Here is a 16,328-nt window from a genome sequence, read left to right as displayed (position 1 = left end):
GCCATTCATTATTTGTGGTGATTTTAATGCCCCCAATGTGCTTTGGGGTTCTGCAATTACCTGCCCCAGGGGTAGAGCAATTGAGAGGCTTCTCCTGTCATCCTGTGCCTACTTGCTCAATGGAGGACAGAGTACTCATTTCTGCACAGCGACTGGATCATTCTCTGCCATTGATCTCTCACTTTGCTCTCCAGCTCTTGCCGCCAGTGCTCACTGGGAAGTGGTCGCTGACTTGCACGGCAGTGATCATTTCCCAATCTAGATTCACCTTCCAGATGGCGTGGGCCCCGAAAGGAGACCACCAAGATGGGTGCTCAGTGGAGCCGACTGGACACTTTATAGCCAGTTGGCCCAGTTCGAACACTGTGCGAATGTTGAGTTGTGGGTGGATCATATTACCAAAACGGTCCACCACGCCGCTGCAGCATCCATTCCACAGTCCACAGGCCACCGGAAGAGGCCACCGGTCCCTTGGTGGAGTGCCGAATGCCGCTCTGCAATCAGGACCAGGCGTGCAGCTCTGCGTCGGTTCAAGTGTCGGCCGACTGCTGAGAATCTTGCAGCCTTTCGGGTGGCGAGGGCAAGATGTCGCCGCATTATTTGTGAGAGCAAGAAGAGGTCGTGGCAACAGTTCCTGAACACCATTAATCATTCCACCAAAAGTTCCATTGTGTGGGAGACCATCAGGAGAATTTCTGGCACAGGAGGGAGGTGCCCGATAGCTGCTGTAATGAATAACGGCACTCTCCACACGGATCCGCGAGACATTGCCCAGACTGTGGCAGCGTATTTTGCCACAGTTACTGCAAAAACCAGTCAGGATCCAGGTTCCAGCACCATAGAGCCGTTGCTGAGAGATGTAGTCTGGACTTCCAGTCCACCTCTCGTGAAGTTTGCAACTGCCAATTTTCTATGTGGGAGCTGGATTCTGCATTGTTTGGAGCTCGTGACACATCCCCTGGTCACGACAGGATCCATTACAGTATGCTATGGCACCTCACAATGCGCAACAGAGAACTCCTCCTCGCACTTTTTAATGCCATTTGGGCGTCGGGTCACTTTCCTGACGTGTGGCGTGAGCCAGTTTTAATCCCTTTTTTAAAACCTGGGAAAGACCGCACGAGCCCAAGTAGCTACCGTAGTGTTGCCCTCACTAGTTGCATCGGGAAGACCTTGGAGCGGATGGTCAACCGCCGCCTTGTCTGGATGTTAGAATCCCGGCAACTCCTTAGTCGCTTTCAGTGTGGGTTCAGGAGGTTTCGTTCCACCTTCGATATCCTTGCCCTCCTGGAGGCGGCTATACAACAAGCTTTCCTACGCCGTCATCACCTTCTAGGTGTATTTTTAAACATCGAGAAGGCCTACGATACCACTTGGAGGCGTCTCATCCTGGAGCAGCTTCACGAATGGGGTTTTCGTGGTTGTCTTCCTCTTTTTATTCAGTCTTTCCTCTCGCCACGATATTTTAGATACCGAATTGGTGATGTCCTGTCTGATCGCTTTGAGCAGGAGAACGGTGTCCCTCAGGGTAGCGTTTTAAGTGTGACTCTCTTTGCCATCGCTATTAATAGCATTACGTCCATAGTGAAAAGTCCTGTCCAGTGTTCTTTGTTTGTGGATGATTTCTCTTTGTTCTGCTCTTCTTCAAGTCTTCCAACGACAACTCGTCAGTTGCAAGTTACGATTAGGTGTTTGGATGACTGGGTGCAGAAGAGTGGTTTTAAGTTTTCCACCGAGAAGTCTGTATGGGTTCTTTTTAACCATTCTCGTTCGATTTGAACCTTTCCTGAGTTGCAGATGAGGGACACTATTCTTACTTTTAAAGAAACGGTGAGATTTCTGGGGCTCATTTTTGACTCGAAGCTCATGTTGTTACCTCATCTTAAAGACCTGAAACGGCGGTCGCTTCAGGCTTTAAGTATTTTAGAATGTCTTAGCCACAGTACATGGGGAGCTGACAGGACTTGTCTGCTCCAGTTTTACAGGGCGTTTGTGCGATCTCGGCCTGATTATGGGTGCACGGTGTATGGGTATGCGAGGCCTTCTAACTTAAAGATGTTGGACGTTGTGCACCATGAAGGGCTTCGGTTGGCCACTGGGGCATTCAGAACTAGTCCCATACCAAGCCTCTGTGCAGAGGCTGGTGAACCGCCACTTCATATGCGGCGACGGCTACTTACGGTGCGCCAGGCGTATAAAATTTTGTCCACACCATGCACCCCTGCATACCATACCGTTGCTCAGCCTCCTCTGGCACGATTGTTTCATAACCGGCAACGTGCGACGCAGCCCTATGGGATTCGCGCACAGGATTGCCTCGCTGCAATGTCTATGGCTGGTCTTCGTGTTTTACGTCGCGGTTGGAGCAGATCTCCACCTTGGCTGCTCCAGCGACCCAAACTTATTTTAGATTTGACCAATTTTAAGAAGGATGGCAGACCAGATTTTACATTCCAATCTCTGTTTTTTAACATTTTAGATGTGCATCACGGTTTCACTGTCGTTTACACTGATGGCTCCAAACAGGAGACTTTCCTCGGCTGTTCTGTGGTGTTCCCTGATCATGTTACCCAGATTTGCCTCCCTGCTGAATATACCGTTTTCGCAGCGGAGCTCCACGCGATCCTGAAGGCACTGGAGCAGATGCATCGTGTTCGGGGCGATCGATTTCTTCTCTGCTCCGATTCTCTTAGTACCGTACAATTACTGGAGAACCTATACCCGCCTGAGGAGATGGTCCAGTTGATATATGAGCAACTGTACTTGCTCCAACGGCGGGGTAAGGAGGTGTCCTTATGCTGGGTGCCTGGTCATGTCGGGATATGGGGCAATGAACAGGCCGATGGTGCTGCCAAGGAGGCCTGCAGAGAGCAGGATGTGGTCCAGTGTCCTATCCCCTTGCAGTCAGTCATCGCTGCACTCCACAGGAAGTGCATGGAGTTGTGGGAGGACGAATGGCTGGTGGTGACGGCCAATAAACTGCGGTCGGTAAAGTCGACCACTCGGCCGTGGCGTTCCTCCTGCCGGTTGCTCGGGCGGGAAGAGATAGCCCTCACACGTCTTCGGATCGGGCACTGTCCTCTCAAACGTAGCTTTTTATTACGGCGGGAGGATCCTCCGTTTTGTGATGCTTATGGTGTGCACATCTCTGTCCACCACATTTTAACAGACTGCATTTTATACCGTGATCCAAGGGCGGAAGCACAAGTTGATGGGGATCTGCCTTGTGTTTTAGCTAACGATGAGATGTGTGTGTCTAGGGTTTTTAAGTTTTGTGATGTGTCTGGACTCTGGCCTAAACTTTTAGGTGGGAGGTTTTAGTGTATTGCAGAGTGGCTGACTCCTCCCCTTTTTTCCTTGTGGTCAGCCAGCCACTTCCATCTGCTACATTGTTTTAGCTCCCTCTGCCATTTTCTTCCTGTGTTGTCCATGTTTTACTGCTGACACCCTGCTTCATCCCACACTTCGGTGTGGGTGAGCACATATTTTTCAAGGATTGTTCCCCGTGTTTTATGTTCCGTTTTATATTCCTGTTCTGGGATTTTTCTTGACACCTGTCTCACTATGTTACTGAACGGGCGCTGCAGACCTTGCTGTTGTGCGCCCAAAACCCCTCTACTACTACTCCACCTTCTCTCAGCTGGCACCGTAAATGTGTCTGTGTGTACACGTACGAAATGCACCGATCAGCTAGTACCTCCACTTTAGCGAGTGTGACTGGCTTCTTGTCAAAAAGTCTTTTACTTGCAGCACCACCACTGCAGGCATCGCATTTGCAGCGGATAGCGGGACCGGTCGAACTGTACTGATAACCTCATCGGAGCCTGTACTGATGTACGGTATCCTACCTAGCTCGGTCGTAAACAGATATCCCGTCCCGTCTGCTCTTCTGACACTGGTAAACCTTTAACCGGCCACTGACCGGCACCCCGATTGTCCGGTATTACCGCGGCCTCGATAAACTCGACCGCACCCTACACCGGTGCTTCGACTACCTCTTATCGTGCCCTTACTTGAGGCGTATCCTACTCAAATTCCTACTCCTATCCCCCAAAGTAGATTTTCGTCACACACCCGATCTACAGGGTATCCGTGCACGTCCCTATTTCAGTTGTTCTCCCAGTCCTGCACTTCGTGGTTCGTTCCTCCGTGGTCGGCCCAGGAGCAGGGCCTGTCCCGTACACCTGCCCACCGACCGTGTCCTGCCACACCCTAGTCACAGGCATTTAGTACCCAATAAAAGGCAGGTCCACATATGAAAGCAGCCATTGTATATCAGCTGCACTGCAATTACTGTGCAGCATATTTTGTGACACGACAAGTATCCATGTGCCTACTCACACGAATGGCCACCGCCAGACAGGGCAGATCGCAAAATGCACACCACAACACAAATGATTTCAACAGCTGCCATTTGGACACTACCTTCCAGTAGAAGATGAGAATTCTCTCTCCGATCTCTCTGCACACTTACAATCTCCCTGGCCTAAACCTCTACCAATCTTTTTGCACTGCCTCACCTTGCCTTTTCCCCCACACTCTTCCATCCGTGCCTGTCCTCCATCCAGTCACCCTCCCCTCATGCGAACATTCTCCCTCCCTTACTGGTGGGTGGCAGATGGCCAGTAGGCAATAGGTGGCACGCAGCCGCTCGTGGTCGCACGAGGTGTGTGGTCCACAGTGCTGTGCTAAAAATGAAATGATAATTAAATGGACATCCTAGCTGCAAACAGGCGTTGATGTACTTCATTGGGGACATGCTGAAAATGTGTGCCCCGAGCGGGACTCGATCCCGGGATCTCGTGCTTACATGGCAGACGCCTTATCCATCTGAGCCACCGCGGGCACAGAGGATAGTGCGTCTGCAGGGACTTATCCCTTGCATGCTCCCCGTGAGATCCACATTCCCTATATGTCCACACCACTACATTCGTAGTGCGCCTAATAGATGTTTGCCCAGGGAATGTGGATCTCACGGGGAGCGTGCAAGGGATAAGTCCCTGCAGACGCACTAACCTCTGTGCCCGCGGTGGCTCAGATGGATAGAGCGTCTGCCATGTAAGCACGAGATCCCGGGTTGGAGTCCCGCTCGGGGCACACATTTTCAACATGTCCCCGATGAAGTACATCACCACGAGCGGCTGCGTGCCACCTGTTGCCTACCGGCCATCTGTCACCCACCAGTTAACTGGTGGTGACGTCACGCTGACATTTAATTCTGAGAATGCACATCGTTACTTTTTGTTTATTTGTATCAAAAATATTGTTGAAAAGCAGTAAAATTGTATTTTTTGTGATGAGTTTAAACTTACAAGAATACGGATTTGTTTCGTAATAAACTGCTACACTTCACCTTTTCTCCACTATTTTTTAAGTACTGTAACGATTGACAAAAATACCTGAAAGTAAGCTGCAGTCTTTCTCGAACTGAGACACTTTTCCCCCAGTTTGTGTACTTCCTCGTGACGATCGGACGGTTTCTTTGGCTTCCTGTTAATTCCCTCGAGCCCTACTTTGTCTTTTTCGAGGCTCGTGCTAACGCGACAGGTGAACTTTTCGGATTCTTGTGAGTGAAAGGGTGAATCGAATATATGTGACGAAAACGTCACAAGTGGCAGAGCTTGCCATTCCGGAGCAGACTGACGAAAGAAAACCGGCACTTGCGAATCGCTTGCCGATCGTAAGAGAGTTGCGGCTGTGCACGAAAGTAGTCGTGTAATGGTGCGTACTGTTGCAGATGTGTTATTTCAGAGGTCGAGCAGCTGTAGAACGACAAAAATTGTTGTAACAATGGCGAGAAAACGGGGAACCACCTGTCGATATGTCAGTGTTACTTTACACGAAACACTATCGCCAGTCTATATACTGGCAAATATAAGTGTATCTGATGTGAACATTGGTTTCGATCTGGATTTATACCCGCAAGTCTGACTTTCTGATAACTTGTAGGCAGTGTGACTGATGTTGAACGTTGTGGGCTTTGGTACTTGCTGCTGGTGTCTGAATGCAGACTTTTATAGGGGTTTTGCACCAGAATGTAAATATCCATCCTGAACCTTAGACAGAGATTCATATTATAGATGTTAATTTTACAATTCGTTCTACATTTAATCTTCCTTTTAACTTCACATACCATTGGGGAATAAATTCTTTGGCACATAAATTTAAGAAGTCCTGAGATCGTGAAGAAGCTGCTGTGAGATGTTTGGTTATCAATTTTTCATAATATCCTTAACTGCGAGCTTCTGTAGAATAAATACTCTTATTGGCTTCAGCTCCGTGGTTACAGACGCTGCCTTAGGGCAGTAGCGAGTGAAAAAAAATTTCTAGTCCGCCACCAGTCGTGCCCGCACGTGAACACAGTAAGAGATTTTCAGTGCAGAGCCGGCAGCAGTGATGTATTTCAGTAAAATGATCCACATGCTAGTACCACCTCAGTTTGTTATCCCCATAAATCCCTAGCAATTTCAATCGTACAGTTTAGTTTAGTGTGTGCCAATTCATCTCTACTTCTAGTATCTTTAAGTCATATTTATATATATTTGTGTGGCACTGCATAACAAAAGTTGTCTGTTAGACTGCGAGTTAAGCCGTTTGCTATGAACTGGCTGTTAGCCTGTTGTTGTGAACATAGTTCCGCGTAGTCAGCACACACACAACTTTCCCACTAGAGCGCGCCCCGCTAAGCACAACAGCGCAGGTGCAGTGCTCGTCCATTTCCGCACTACGAGATGGCGCTGCCATAGAGATGGACCAAATTCTGCTTCTGCCGATCCGCGTATTAATACGTAACGCAGCCAATGAGATTGCCGCTTACGTAGAACCTTTTCTCCTTGCGGATGACACTCTCGCAGTGATACATCAACGTGCGAGGTATTATAACGAGTGTACAGACCTCCGATAGTCAGTCTGCATTTGTCTGCAACAGTCTGTATGAGTTCTACATTTGTCTGCACCAGTCTATAGTCAAGTTTCAGTCTGCGCCCAATAAGATTACCATATTCCTGTACATAGCCATGAAGAAAAATGTATAGACACTTTTGTCAAGTATCAGAGATCTGTGAGAATAAGATTAACGTACCAAGAACCAAAGGAACTTCAGATTGTCAATTGTAAATAGCATCCAGAACCAAGTTAAGTAATTTTTATACTTGTTATTATTTTAATAAAGGTGTGTGAAAATTAATCAAGTTCTGTTTAAAGTTGGTCACCGTCAATCTGCTACTCTACGTGTGCAAGTGGCATTTCTATCATCTGACCTAACGGCAGAAGATTAACACACCACGATAAGACCACGAGACATATTGCTGACACTCGCCTACTTCGTTAGAGCGACAAGTCAAATAATCTGATGGTGTGTGTACTGAAGGTCTTACAGTACGCTCACCACACCTGTTCTAACATTCTCCCATCTGTGACCGGTACAGATGAGTTTGGGACCTTTGTCACTATACCTGCATCGCCAACAAACGTAAGTTTTTGTAGGGTCATTCAGTGTCTTCAGTAAATATTTACGTACATCGAAAACGGGGTTGGGCCAAGTACCGAACCTTGCACAAAATCATATTTTGGTGTCTACACTCCAAATTTAGTTTTATTGCTGCAGTATCGTTTGTCAGCAGGACCCTCCGAATTTTGTCGTCGAGATACAAATTCGTTTGAGTGAGAGGGATCCCGTGGATGACATAATATTTTAATTTCCCCACTATAACTTTACTATCTACACAACCAAAGACCTAGACGAGGTACCAGAAAGAGCCTACGACGTCAGTTTTCGAGTTCACATTTTCTCGAATAGCTGCCCTCTTAGGAGCCGAGAATTTTTCCCATACCAGTTCGGCGGTCGGCTGCCGTCGACACAGTTACTCCGTCTTGACGTTTGGGAAGGTAGCGAGTGAGTCGGATGGAATTTGTCACGCAGGTGCCCCCGCGATTCCGCCCGCACTGTCCACTGCTCCGCAGCCGCCGCCAGAGCCGTCTGAGCTGCGAGACCTGCTGGCAGGCATGTCCGTGGCGGAGCTGGAGGAGCTCCGGCGGGATGGGCCGGTCGCCGATGACCGCCTCGCAGAGCTGGTTTCCGACCTGCCGCCGCTTCGCAGGATGGAGCAGCAGCGTGACCAACTCGTCGCCGGGATTGTTGCTCTCGCAGGTTGGAAAATCGCTGTGCCTCTCCAGTTTTCTGCTCTCTCTACTCTAAACTGATACAGTTTAAATTATTTTATTTAATATTCAGTGTACTCCTGAAGACATTCTCAGCTCGACTCTAGAACTGGGACGGAGCCGGTCGCTTTACGGTACACGGGTCGACAGAGAGTATGCTTCGAGTAGCGGAGATAGGACAGCTTTAGATAATTGATGAGAGGCCACAAAAATGGTCGTGTAACTCAATCACCAAATTTGAAATAGTTACCCCTCTTTGCAGAGTATTCCCAGTCGACCTCTATAGCTGAGCAGTTAGTACGTCTTAATTGCTGTGCAGAAGGCCTGGGTTTGATGCCCAGTACAGTTAGGGATTTTTTTCCTCAGTAGGAAAAGTGATACATGCTGCCCCCAGTCTCCTAAGCAAACCGGAAAGCCGATAGTGACTGGGAGGTCAGTTCGCCCCGTCTGTTGCATCCACTGATGCCACCGATGGAGGGATTTGTGGAGCCTTGTCGGTATTGTGTGGTCTCCTTCTTTGAATGAAGTTTGTGGTAAGCAACCAATATATAGCGTAGACTAAGATCTGTGGTTGCTTGATAGGTGATAGTTTTCGTATAGGATGGAAATCTCCTCGATTGAAAAACATTGGAAAACTTACGTTGTCCTAAATAGATTAAGCAAATTTGTATCTAAAGGAGGAGTAGTGCACTGTATAGCTGAGAGCGATATACAGTGTCCTCATAACAGTAAAATTTATTATTATTGTCAGTACAGATCACATTTTATTGAATTAATGAATGTGACTCACCGATAAACGAAGTTCGTGACGACAGTGTCCTATGAGGTGTGTTCAAAAAGTAAGGTGATTTTATTAATTTTATGAAAATATGTTTATTTATCCATCAATATTCATGTTGTCCCCTTCAAAGTAATCCCCCTCAGATACAGTACACTTGTGATAACACTTCTTCCAATCCTCGAAGCACTTCTCATAAGCACTTATTGGTACAGCCTCGAGTACTTCCAGTGATGCGGTTTATATTGCATCGGTCGTTGAAAATCTTTGTACTTTCATAAGTCTCTTCAATTTTGGGAACAGGAAGAAGTCACAGGGGGGCCAAATCCGGTGAATATAGTGGCCGAGACACGATTGCAGTGTTGTTGTCGGTCAATAAATTTCTCACAAGCAACGACGAATGAGCAGGTGCATTGTCGTGATGCAAAAGCCGTGAATTGTTTTTCCACAATTCCGGACGTTTTTTTGCATATTGCTTCTCACAAATGGCACATTATATGAAGGTTATACTCCTTGTTTACTGTACGACCTCGAGGCAAAACTTTATGATGCACTACGCCATGGTAATTGAAAAAAAACAGTGAGCAAAACCTTCACATTTGATCGAACTTGGGGTGCTTTTTTTGGTCTCGGCCTTTTTTTGGTCTCGGCTCTCTGGAATGCTTCCATTGGGACGATTGGGCTTTGGTTTCAACATCATAACCGTAAATCTATGTTTTGTCACCAGTTATGACCATTTTGAGCAAATTGGGATGATCATTGACGTCATTCGAGAGCTCCCGATTAATGTTCAGGCGACGTTTCTTCAGATCAAAATTGAGAGGTTTTGGAACAAACTTCATTGACACATCTCGTGCCCAAAACATCTGAAAAAAATTGCACGACATGAGCTAACCGATATGCCAACATCCTCAGCAACTTCTCTTACGGTAATTAGATGATTTTCCAAAACCATTTTCTTCACAGCTTCAGTGTTATCATCTGTTGTTGATGTGCTGGGGTGTCCAGACTGAGGTTCTTCATTGGCCCCTTATTGGCCATCTTGGAAGAAGACCCTGTACCACTTGTAAACTTACTTTTTTTTTTCCTGGCAGCAGACTCACTCTATGATTATAATAATCGAAAATCACCGAGCACACTAAAACATGTCTAACCTATCTGTCAAAATGTCAAAAACAAATGAAGCATGCTGTACACTTGAAACTGAACATATGTTCAAGACACACACATAAAAAAAAAAAAAAAATCCTCGATAATCAAATGTACATTGCCCGCGCAATTTGAAAAGTCACCTTACTTTTTGAACATCCCTAATATGTGACTATTATGACTGGCTAACAAGAAAAAACACATTGAAGATTATAGTTGTACTCAGTATGTACGAGGTTGATTTTGACTGTTACTGTAGCGTGTGATATGACTACAAAACCCACTAGGTGTGCAGCTGTACAGGAATTGCAAGGTTGTCACATATGAGGACTGTTAAATTTTTGAAGACAAGGATGGAGCAGCGAGAGATAAGTTGTTTCACTTTATAGGAGTTTCCTTCAGTTGCTAGCCTGTGCCTTGGAATGTCAGTGTTTACTTTATTTGTAGTGTCAAGTTTTTGAATGATTCCCTGATAATACCATCTTTAATGCTGTTTCTGAGAAAGAGTGCAGACACATAGGTGTGCAGATTTACAACTGTTAGTATCCTAAGCCTGCTAAAAAGGGGGCAAAAGTTCTCTGCAGGACCAGCCTTGCATATTATATGGACCTTTTTTCTTTTAAAATGTTAATGGTACATGGAAGATGTCCCCATATGAGAAGGCCCTGAGAGATATGTGACTGTAAGAGCCATTTTGTACAGACATAGTTATTACTGACCTTATTTCTCAGTTTCCACACGAGATGGGACACTCGTGAGCTCTTTTTACAAACTTGGTCTATATGCTTGTCCCCATTGAGTTTGGTGTCGGCATGTATTCCTGAGAGTTTACACATTTATTTTCTATATTCTTAGACATGCGTTTTTTGTGGATATCAAACAAGTTTATTGGCTACATACCAATTTAATACAAGGTTAGACAGTGATACACAATGGGGCAGGTCTTTGACAGCCACAATGAAAAAGAAGGAGCCAAGGACAGAACCCGGTGAAAAGCCTGTACCAATTTTTACTAAGGAGTAATGTGTGTTTCTAATTGAGGAGAGCTGTTTTCTTTTGTTTACGTTGGAAGAAATCACTGCTAATGTGTGTTTGTGTACACCATAATACTCAAATTTTGTTGTTAATATTTTAAAAGGAATCCATTCAAATGCTTTACGTAAATCATATAATACGAGTGAAACCATCTTCTCGTTTTCTAAAGCTGTTAATCTGATCGATAATTTCCAGATCAGCTGCAGTGGTATTTCTTATCTGGCCAAAATCAGGGATGACTGGTGTACAGGTGGTCTTGCATTTCCAGATAATTGCATAATTATATGTACACGGGTGATTGAGCCCTGGCACAGCAGAAACTGGTTGTTGTTCTGGAGGAGTTGTTTATCCCCATTTTTTAATATGGGGATAACTTTTGAGATATTGCACGAAACCAGAAAAACTCCATATACCAAACATTTATTGAAAATAAAAGTTAGTGGCTTACTTATCAAGTGAACTGTTCTATTAACAACATAATTAAACATCCAGTACCAGTCCATACATTTGGTATTAGATAATTTAAAAACAGTTTCGCAGACCACATTGGGCTGATTTTATACCAGTAAACAAAGGCTGCGTGGACCAATCGGATCCTTCGCAGGTGAATGTGTCACCTCAATTTTGTCTCAGTGTTCTCTGACTAAAGTGACAAAGTAGTCACCCCGTTCTCCTGTATTGAGTAGAGTGTTACATGCTTGACTGGAATAATTATGTCATCTAATAATTCACTGTGCTGTCTTACACTTTGGAGCACTTTCAGTGTATCTTTCACAGGCTGCTTTTTTGACTTATATGAGCTTTGTAATACTTTTTACTTCTAAAGCAAGCAGTTTAAACCATATTCCTCTGCTCAGCCCCTCATTTATCCTCTTTCATATATTCGATACAGTACTAGCCTGTTTTTTTCCCCATAATTTCATCAATTCTTTGGTATACCAGTTAATTTTCGTATTTTTATGTTTACCTGAGGAGCTAATTTATATTAATGGGAAGCAAGAAAACCATAAGTCTTTTTTAAAGTGATCAAAATGATTTTCAACTCCAGCTTTCCCTGACACTCATACATACAAAGTCTCAATTTGTGTTTTTTAACTAGTCAATAAATAATATAATGTGCTTCTCTCTCCCACCTCTTACCTGTACAACACTAAGTTGGTTGCTCATGATAAAGTGTTGAAAGCTGTGGATCAAGATCTGTAAGAACAATGTAAATTAACAAAAATACTATCTACAAATGCATCATTATGAGTAGGGCACTTGTTCATGCTATGTAAGTTTAAGGATATTGAAATATAAAAAATAAATAAGTAAATAAATAAATAAAAATTCTAGAAACTTGTTGCTCTGAATCTCATTTCTGTATTAAAATTCCCATGTCCAAAAGAACACCATCTTAGTATACACATAGTTAAGGCTCACTGGCCACTTGACCATCATCTTCTTCTGTGCGAATGCACAAACAGTGCCCAAACTCTTATGGGAATCGGCAACGCGCCGCGAGTAATGAGTATAATGGGCGGGGCCACTAAGAATGTAGTGCGGACAATACGTTTAGAATGTGGGTTTCGGGAGGCGTGCCAGAGATAAATCACTGCTGCCGCACTATCCCCTGTGTCCTCGCTGGCTCAGATGGATAGAGCGTCTGCCATGTAAGCAGGAGATCCCGGGTTCGAGTCCCGGTTGGGGCACGCATTTTCATCTGTCCCCGTTGACGTATGTCAACGCCTGTAAGCAGCTAAAGGTGTTCATTTCATAGTAATAATCTCTGTCTGTCTGTACACAGATCTTTTCTCAACTGGCTCATAGAGCCAGTTGAGAAAAGATCTTTCTCTTGTTCTTCCAACTGCTCGATTTTCATTCTTCCCTCGATTATTATTGTTTCTGAGGTGTGCAAGGCCTCTGGTAAAACTGCGGTATTGTGGTGTCTTAATTTGTGATTGGTAAAGATACTTTTGTTTTAGTGGTACCGTGCTGGCTTTCTGTAGTTTCACGATCCTTTTTTTTCATCGGATATCGAGTTCAGTCCTGTTTTCTGTATAATCTCTTCCAGGTATTTAAAGCTGTCTACTTGTTTTACCTGTATGTACTTAGTTTCCAGTGAGTGCTCGTCTGTGGATTTGTGTCTGTGTACTGCATTTTCTCATCAGAGATTTGTAGTCCTCTGTCATCTGGGATTTTGTGTAGTGTCTCTAGAGCTTCTTTTCTGTCATCGTGATGGCTATATCGTGAGAAAAGCCGGGCATTTTATGTTCTGTCCTCGTGTCTCCTTTGTCCTATATCCTGATTATTTTCACCAAAACTGAGTTACGGGTCCACCTCCCTGTCTTACTTCTGTGTCTATTTCGAACGGTTCCGAGATCTCTGCCACGAGTTTCACTGTGGATGTTGCATTGGTTAATGTTGTCTGGATTAGCTTTCTGGGATTCTTGTCTGCCTACATTTCTTTTGATGTGTTGAAGAGTGTTTCTTTGTCTGTGGTGTAGGTCTTCTCGAAGTCAACAAATGTTATTGTGGTGTTCCTGGCACCAGATGAGTTCACTGCCTGATCATACCTTTCTGAACTCTCCTCCTCCTTCCTTGTGGATGGAATGTGTTAGGGCTCTCTTCCACTCTGCTGGAACCTTTTCTGTTTCCCAGAAGTTTTCAATGATATCTGTTTATTTTGGGTGTAATATTGTTGTGGTCTAATTTCCAGATTTCCAAAACCAATCCATCTTCTCCAGGTGCACTGTTACTTTTCAATGATTTTATTATTTTCACAATTTTATCGTATGCTGGGGTTAGGAATCCAGGTTACGTTCCGGCATTTCAAACTGTGGTCTCTGTGTTGCTTTAACCCAGCACGAGTAGTGTGTCAGTGTCGCATTAATATTTCTCAGTTCTTTTTTTGGTTTGTCTGCTGTGTTCTGTCTTTTGAAGCATAAGTTCTGTGTTTGGTATGCTTTTGTATTTTCTCTGAGTGTTCTGTAAAAATTTCCTGTGTTGTTGTTATTCGAGTCCTCTTCTATCTGCTTCAGCCTCTCGTTTTCATAATCTCTTTTTTCTCTGTGGATTATTTTCAGAGAACTGTACTGTACCCTGTTGAAATCTTGCCAGTTTTTGGGTGAGATTTTTGAATTTTTGTAGGCTTCTATTCAATGGTTCTGTGTATGTCATGTTCCACCTTCTGTGGCTCTTCTTTCTTTGTGGTTGCTCCAATTTTATTAATTTTTTAGTGTTTTCTGACAGCTTTGTCCAGTCGTTACTGCAGATTTTTTCTTCTTTTTCGTGTTATTTCTTTCTTGTTTAATTGTAGGAAGTCTAGGTCTGGTCTGAAAGTTCTGTTGGTTCTCTTAGCTTGTGTGTTGGGTAGATGGTGATCGGATTTGAAAAATCCTTTCCTTGTTCGTACATTCATAATTTCTCTGGCTTTTTTCATGGATGTTGTTATGTGGTGTACCTGACATTCTTCTAGTGCTTTGTTGGAGAATTTCAAAATTAATAGTCATTTGTGTGATTTCTAGAATTATTATTTCATTATTATTATTATTATTATTATATCTTGAAGAATGGATTCACTAGAAACAATCATCTCAACTAGATTTTCTGTAAGCCAGTATTCTGACACACGATATATCACATTCCGTCATCTTACGAAAGTCTTCAGACTCAATTTATTTATTCATAATATTGTGAGTGTTAACTAGGAAGAGCATAAGTGTTTTACCTCTGTTATGCTTGCATAAGCTGTTTGTATTCAGCGTTTTACTTGTAGTATTTCCACCCTACAATGATAATTCTATAACTAAAGAGTTAAAACATTATATATAAAATAGCTGAATCCTTCCTGATTGTGTAATTAGTGGAACGTATTCAGTTATTTATTTCCGCTCCATCCACAATTATTCTTTTAACCTCTTCGCTAAGAAAACCGTTACCTCAATCATTTAAATGTGTTTTATGTTTGGTATGCTGATGTAGCGGGACTTTGAATTTCGCCACGCTACACTCGTTCCCTCAGATATAAATTATACCGTCGCAGCGGTATGAGCGCTCAACGGCAGAGAAAATACTAAAATTGTAACTCTTTTCCTTTTCTTTTTTTTTTTCTCTCTCTCTCTCTCTCTCTCTCTCTCTCTCTCTCTCTCTCTCTCTCTATCCGTCTATTGTCTCTTGAGAGACGAAGCTTAATTCAGACGTAAAAAACTTATTAGCTAGTCTTGATCTGATTTTAATGTGTAGGCTAATTGTGGAAGTTTTTATGAAATTCGGAGGATGGAAGTAGCAAAGTAAATTAAATTGCATTCAGTATCAAGATGATTTTAATTTGTATAAATTAATGATTCCTGGACGATTGCAAGATTTTGGAGCAGACTTTTCACGCAGAAATGAAGTAGGAGATTTTTGAAGACCTGGACGCCGCACGAAAGAAGACATGTTCACATGGTAAAGGATGAACTCTTTAACTACGCCATTTCCCCCTGTCAGTTACATTTTGTTATTCTCTGTTCTTTTTCAATAATTTTTGTAGTGGAAATTGGTTTAACTTTTGCTCACAAACGCCATAAGGACCACACCAACAATAGCTTTCCTGAATCACGAAGTCCGATAGCTTTTCTGTAATACGAAGTCCGTTTTGCATTTCATTCTTTTCCCCTTTTCACGGTCATTAACAATTTTAAAACCCCCTTTTTATTCACCATATCTTCCCACATTTTCAACCTTTTCTTTTCTTCTCTTTTTATTCTCTTTATTAACCACTCTTTATTAACCACTACACTGAGATCTGTCAAGATTACCCATATCTAAAATGTCACATTTATCACACATTGAATAGAGCTGCCTGTTTTACGTATTTATCTATTTACACATGAACAATTTATTAAATTGTGCCTCTGAGGTATTGAGGCCACAGTGGAATTTTTTGATTGGTTATGTTCTAAGACAGTCCTCAAACTTGTCAAACGGGCATATGCTTTGATGCTGGCGGTGACATTTGAGCCAGTTACATGCACAGTACAGAGTGATTCAAAAAGAATACCACAACTTTAGGAATTTAAAACTCTGCAACGACAAAAGGCAGAGCTAAGCACTATCTGTCGGCGAATTAAGGGAGCTATAAAGTTTCATTTAGTTGTACATTTGTTCGCTTGAGGCGCTGTTGACTAGGTGTCAGCGTCAGTTGATGCTAAGATGGCGACCGCTCAACAGAAAGCTTTTTGTA

At 43.6% G+C, this 16,328-nt stretch overlaps 1 protein-coding gene across 1 annotated transcript in view; it reads left to right on the top strand.

Moving 5' to 3' along the window:
• Positions 1-16,328, top strand: part of LOC126215354 (vacuolar protein sorting-associated protein 37A) — a 58,360-nt gene that overhangs the window by 29,288 nt on the left and 12,744 nt on the right. Inside the window, exon 4 of the mRNA XM_049942042.1 lies at positions 7,922-8,149. Within this exon, the coding sequence (XP_049797999.1) occupies positions 7,922-8,149 (228 nt within the window). The remainder of the gene's footprint in view (positions 1-7,921; positions 8,150-16,328) is intronic.

This window comes from Schistocerca nitens, chromosome 12 (assembly GCF_023898315.1).
Source record: "Schistocerca nitens isolate TAMUIC-IGC-003100 chromosome 12, iqSchNite1.1, whole genome shotgun sequence".
In the NCBI taxonomy this organism is placed as follows: Eukaryota; Metazoa; Arthropoda; class Insecta; order Orthoptera; family Acrididae; genus Schistocerca; species Schistocerca nitens.
This window is presented reverse-complemented; position numbering and strand designations above follow the sequence as displayed.